Below are 6,848 nucleotides of genomic sequence, written 5' to 3'. Positions count from 1 at the left end.
GTAGAGGAGTTTTGTGTAATTTGACAAATTTTAATATTAATATTTATTTTGTTGTAGTTTTAAATGGACAGACGGCTGGTGTGTGGTGGCTGTCTGGTTGTTAATTTACATTAATTTTGAAGAGTACATATGTGTTTATGTGGCACAAAGACTTGCAGTATATCCTATTATAAATGTTTATTAAGCCCCTTTATTATGGCCATTATTCGGCCAAAATAATGTTTTGAACAATGACTTTTAAGAGTATGTGTCGTTAAAAAATAAGAAAAAATTTTAAATTTACATACAGAATATTTTATTGTGCGAATGTGTGGTTAAAAATGAATATATAGGAAAAATAGTTTTCAAATAAATAGGGATTTAAAAAAAAGGATAAATTCATTATTGTAATCATATTTTTTTCCAAAACGACGAATTCTGTCACATAGAGATGCAAGTTCACAAATTTAAATAGCTCGAGGACTAGGGTGGGAAAAATGTCTCATCCTGCATTGTCCCGCTCTCCCTCGCCTATTAGATGATCAAGACGGAGAAGAAGAACATGGATTCCACCTCGAATCTACACGATTATAAATTTTTATTTTATCTATTTTTAAAGTTAAATTGTATTTCAAAATAAAAATGTTAGTGACTGAATAAACATGAGGTGGTAGATATGGGAGGATTTTATATTGAAACCTATTATTATTATTATTATTATCTTCTCTTTTTTTTTTTATATCGAAACAACTTCTCGAGAAAATTTGTCCATATATAAGGAAATAAAGATTATTATCTTTTGGGGGCAATTAATTATCCATTATAAATGCCATTTAATTTTGTTGCCAATTGGCTCCACTTGCTTTATATAAGAACGCTACCCGAAAGTCCGCCTCCATAATACCATGAAAAAAATTGTTACCTACCAAATGTGAAAGGGATATGACAATAATATTTAGGTCACGAGATCAAATAATGACAATTATAAAAGGGAAAAATTTAACCTATTGTTACAAGAGTCGCCTTCAACCCTCAAAGTTGATAAAATTAAGTACGTACCTAATAAATATTTTCGTCCAATTATACCATTCAAGTACATAAAGTTCACATATCTCACTTTTTATAGGTAAGCTCTTAATTGATCCAAAATAAAACAAAAGAAGTAAACGATGAAAAGGAAAAGAATGAACATACATCCACCCCCGCTCTCACTTGCCATATGTGGCTTCACCATCCCTGCCTATCATTGACAGCTTCTCCTCCACCTCTTGTGGATTATTCTCCAACTTTTTATTTATTTATACATTTTGATTGAAAATAAGGGTATTATTTATTTTACATAAACAAAAATGAATTTTGAATGGACGAATGGAAGGTATGTTCTTTGAAAACCAACTTACTAGAAATTTGAAAGTTCCACTACCATGTTTCGCTATGTAGAATATAATTTTCTGCTGACAATAAGATAAAATGCAACTCAATTAATATAGATATTGATTTGAATGGATTATAATGAGATGAATTACGATCGTACTTGTCGCTTTTATCGACCGCAATTATTTAAGGGAAAAATTGCAGCAGTGGTCCCTAATCTTTTACTTTTTTGCAAACTTTATCCTCAATTTGTACCAATCAAAGTCCTTAACCTTTGAGAAATAAGCACCTGTGGTGTCCAAAACCATCAATTTAACCGTTAGTTGACTAATAAAGGTACACTTTGATTAATTTTGACCAAATTGGAATGTGTAAAATGGTAACTTAATAAACCAAAAAATCAGAACAAATAAAAAACCAAAAAAATGAGAAAAGAAATAAAAAAAGGGTTTGCGTCCTTCTCATCGCCCCGCCCCACTCTCCCTTTCCCACTCCTACCCCTGAAATCAACCACAAGCATCGCCACCCACCATCGATACCACCGCTGGCACAACCTCCACAACGACCAGGGAATTGGACTAGTGGCTGCTTGGCTACCGAGAATTGGATTTTCTCCAAGTGATTTTGTAAATGGGAAAATTATAGCAACGTGAGATCGGGATTCAAAATCCTAGAAGCTGCATTGATTGCTAGTCCCCTTTTTTGTTCAAATATCATCATCAGATTGGACACCTGGATTGTGGGAGTCAACCTATGATAGTCCACGATGATGGGTGTGATCGGAGGAGGAGTTGCCGACAGTTTTTAAGTTCGTGAGTTAGGGTTTTTTGGTGATTATTTCGACGACATTTGGTGAAGTTAGGGCTCGTGGCTGCATGGGCTAGAATGAAGGGATTTTCAATGATGTGTGGGTTCAACGGTTTGGGGATTGGTGCCGGTGGGTGACAATGCTAAAGTTTTATTTCTTTTCTCATTTTCTTTTTATTTTATTTCTGGTTTTTTAAATTATTTTATGTATCAAATAGCAAAGTTTTTATTTTATCCAGTTCAATTTGGTCAAAATTAGTCAAAGTCTTCTTTTGTTAGTCACCTAACGGTCAAATGGAACCTCGGGTACTTATTTCTCATAGATTAGGGACATTCGTTGGCACAAACTTAAAGTTAGGTTAAATCTGCAAAAAGGTAAAAGGTTGGGGGACCGTTGCTGTAATTTTCCCTTGTATAAATAGAAGTAAAATGAATACAAGGCAATACATAAATGTACTTTCCCATTGAGGGATGTGTTCATTTATTATTCATATACTCTTGAAGTAATTTCGCAGAATTTGTTGCTTATTTCAACCGAACGTGACTCATTAAAACCATTAATACTCTTAACAAAATTGGAAGAAAAAAGGGGACTAGCAATCAATGCAGCTTGTAATAAGGCAATAAGTGAGCCAACGGTCAATTTTAATGTAGGAGAATTGATGTGTCTTGAAAAAGTAGAAAACCATTGCTATGAAGGACTACAACATAGATTGGACTACAAGAATAATAGACTCTCTTTTTTTTCATTTAATTGATCGGTCGACGTCTTTATGTTAACCTTTTCATAAAAAATAATAAAAAATAAATTTATCGTTAAAGCTTAATTTGTTCATTTTTTTTCGTGAAGTTGAAAAGCGTATGCTAATATGTTATTTTGTGTCACAAAACAATTTTGATAGATGTTTAAAATCTAAATGACACTGATAATTTACAATGTAGTGATCGATAATTGAACACGGCTACATTACAAGAACAAGGGAGATATGGCATCTATTCTCCTATGATGATTAAGAGCAATTTTGATAAATGGTTGTGGCCACCCACACTGTGGTAGTGACTTGTAGGACACCTACCACTTGTATAAAATTAACAATTATATTATTCTTCAATGTTGACTCGTGTTACACCAACACGACAATTACGTGATGTGTAATGGTACAATTTAAAACATCTATGTAACGCTATATTTAAAATTTGTTTATTGTGTCCAATACAAATAGGAATCGATTTCAATAATTTATTTTGGGTGCACTTGGTACACTATAGTGGATAAAATTGATATTGAAAGCTTCTATCTACAACTTTTATTTACCTCAACATTAGTACTCTCAAGTCCTTTGGACGCCGATTATACATTTCATCTGACTTAGTAACCCCTATTTCAAGTTTGATAGGAAAGAGATTAGGGTGAGAATGGAGGGATGGTTTGTGAAGGAATAATCGCCTAAATTGTGTCCTTGAGGGGATTTAGGTAGTCGTGTTTCTCTAATAAACCAATACCAATTGAGATGAAACTATACATGTCATAGATCGACCTGTTTGAAAAGGTGACCTAAGAGCATCTCCAATGCTTAAATAGATTGTTCGAAAAAATTTGGCACAACAGAAAAATGAACAATGTTACAAAAATTCCAATCCAGTGCAATCGTGTATAGACTCCATCAAGTTAATGTCCGTTTAGATTCACTATGTTTGATATGCTGACTAAGAAAAATCCATATTTCCTTGTAGATCTAAATGTGGTTCTGTTTTCATCTAAATGCTGATAGGATTTGAGTGTCTATTCAATAGATATCAATGTCACATAAATCAAAAGTCTTTCAACTTGCATACCACGTAGATATTTTTTTTATAAAATACATTAAGCAGACTCATTATTGTGCAATTCTATGTAAATTTTCCCCCTATCCATACCCAGTATTCATTTTGGATCCTCTCAAAGTAGTGCTTGGTTTTTTACCTATCAAATAATATTGAGAGAATTTTGCAATCACATATTATCTTGAATTGTAATCATAGTTATCAGATTCGATGTGAACAAAGTATTCGGTACACTAGGTCATTGGTTGAACCAAGAGGTCACTGGTTAGATCATCAAGTCATTGAATAATTTTTAAATTGTTTAGGAATTTTTTAAAAAGGATAATTCTCTTTTTTACAAAAAATAGATAATATGTTTTTAAGTGTAAATTTAACCAAACAACTAATGGTAGCCATAGTAAGATGGTTTAAGAGCCTCGAGATACACAGTTCAAGACTTGTGGAGAGGTTTTCTAAGATGATAGCTAGGTCTACTCAGTAGTTTTTTGAAAAATCGTATGCTCAATAGTTTTTTTGGAAAATCGTGTGTTGAGTTAACTTGGCTAATGATTAATTGGTTCAACAAGACATTCAGGGTGGCTAAATGGCCGATTCACCGATCAGACCAGTCGGTCCAGATCAAGTCTAATAACACTACGTTTCACGCATCATCATTGTAGAAGTTATTGTAATTTTTCTTGTATTTAGAATATTCTCCTTTGCACAGTTAACATGTGACTAATGTATTCAACATGTGCTTTAAACATTGGTCATCATTATTCATAGATTATAGATATTCTGCTAGCAAACTTTTAATTTCTAACCACGTAGAACATTTCCCTTTTTCTTTTTAATACAAATGGAAATCGAAATTATGTATATCCAATTATTACCCACCTAGATAAAGAGATAGTGTTTTTAAGTAAAAGGATTTACAATAAATTAAAACTTTATATGTTACCTAGTAACTTAAGACATATAGTTCAAGACTTCACGCGTTTCAAATAGGTCTACTTGAATTTTGGCCATATAATAGAGACTTTAGACCTACGATATCAATGTTCTCTCTTACAGAATGGATTAAAATACTTGAGGAGTTCTTGTTTTGTTTAAAATAAGATGTACAATGTATTCAAAGTAGATAAAATAAGACAAAGAAAAGTTGAAATAAACATTTAAAGACAGTTTAAGACGTCTCAACAACACGAGGCAAAATAAGACTTAAAGCATCAATTACATGCTTTGGACAAGGGGTATCAATTTTGCCAAGCCGCTGGTCGGCTAGCTCGGCTCGCTTGAGGCAAGTTGCGGGCGGGAGCATGATGGTGAAAATCTTGTGCAAGCCACTCATCAGTTTCCAAGAGTTGGTTCGCGAGCCGGCTCTCCATCGGGTTACAAGTCGAGGCTAGGCATGCCTACTAGCTCGCCATGCTATAAAGTTTGCATGGCTGTCAACCACAATAGAAATAATGATCCATCACTCTCTTCTACAGTTTCTTCATTCTTTGATGACAGTGTATGAACTTATTTAAGTACAACTACTGCATGGAGTTCATCTTCTCAATTACTTATAGTATTAATACCAGAAAAAATGAAGGACGCGTTGAATTAGCTAGATATTTTTCATGCCATATTCTTAGTGTGTTAAAATTGAGAAGATAAATAATTTGGTCTTCCCGATGGTAGAGAACAAATGAAAAATATTATCTGATATTATTTTTAATAGCATGTGAGCTACCAACGTATCTAGTGTCAACTGTAGGATCAGTGGCTGCAGGGGTAGACCCACTGTTGGACCTAATGGGTCACGTGACCCACAAGTTTTTTTTTTTTTTTTAATATTAAATTTTTTTTAAAACATAAAACTGTAGAAGACTAAGGGACTAAACAATCAAAAAGCCCATTAATTCTTTACAAAACCAAACGGTGGGATGAAAGTGGGATTTGGGAAACCATTCGTCTGTCCATACGGTCGGTGTCATGACTGCCGTCCCATACTGATTTAATCCCTCAGTTCAACGTTGCCGGCAATTGGAATTTGGAAAGGAATTTCTTCTTGTTGACTAATTTTCCTTCCCTGACCCGGTAATCCACCTATTGAGTCTTGAGTATTGGCCGGCGATTGGAGCGGCTCAGCGGCTGTGAAGTGCTGCCATTTAGTTTCAGCCACCATCTGCCTCCCTCCATTTAGTTTCAGCCACCATTGCCATTACTGTCTACTGTCCGTTGCCTCTAAATGGGTATTATTTATTAAGAACCAGTTACTAGTTAGTGCACTGTGCATGCATGAGTTTGTGTTTTGATTTTACATCTCCCATCTCCAATTAATTAGGCTAAAATCTTAATATATGAGTTTTAGTTTGTGTTACTTTTGTGATTTCTGAAATTTTTGTTGAACTAGGCATTTTAGGGATTTTTCTATTTACTACTTAGTACTTATTGTTGATTTTGAAATTTGTTGAATTATGAAAATGTGTAGCTTCAAACATTATTTTTAACCTTGTATTTTTGGAGAATTTAATTTTGCAAACTTTATCACCTAAGCTATGATCATTGGATTTAATTTCATTCTTCTTTTTTATTCCAATGAATTGATTGTTTTTGTTGATTGTTTCTATCAGTTATGGAGAAGTATTTTAAACGTAAATCTATATTTTCTGGTGATGAGTAAAATGTTAATAAAAGGAATGTTCAAGACAAAATGGATGAAATGAATGCTGGGGATAAAATTAATGAAATTGATGGAACTAATCTTGGAGATGTCCCGATTCAAACAAATGTCGAGGATGTTGGGGATGAAAGCCATGAATTTGATGTTGCAAAGCTTCTTTCAAATCTTGGATTGAGAATTCCAATACAAAATTATGATATTAATATCCGAAATG

The 6,848-nt window shown here is 33.5% G+C and overlaps 1 protein-coding gene across 1 annotated transcript in view; it reads right to left on the bottom strand.

Annotated features, from left to right (window-relative positions):
- The window catches only part of LOC111367005 (formin-like protein 4), an 8,021-nt gene extending 3,983 nt beyond the window's left edge, over positions 1–4,038 (bottom strand). The window contains exons 1-2 of the mRNA XM_022987683.1: positions 4,024–4,038; positions 3,869–3,943 (exon numbers count right to left, since the gene is read on the bottom strand). Coding sequence (XP_022843451.1) covers positions 3,869–3,943; positions 4,024–4,038 — 90 coding nt within the window. The remainder of the gene's footprint in view (positions 1–3,868; positions 3,944–4,023) is intronic.
- Positions 4,039–6,848: the final 2,810 nt, after the last annotated feature.

Source organism: Olea europaea, chromosome 18 (assembly GCF_002742605.1).
Source record: "Olea europaea var. sylvestris chromosome 18, O_europaea_v1, whole genome shotgun sequence".
Classification (NCBI taxonomy): Eukaryota; Viridiplantae; Streptophyta; class Magnoliopsida; order Lamiales; family Oleaceae; genus Olea; species Olea europaea.
The sequence above is the reverse complement of the archived record's forward strand: the minus strand, read 5'-3'. Positions and strand labels throughout refer to the sequence as shown.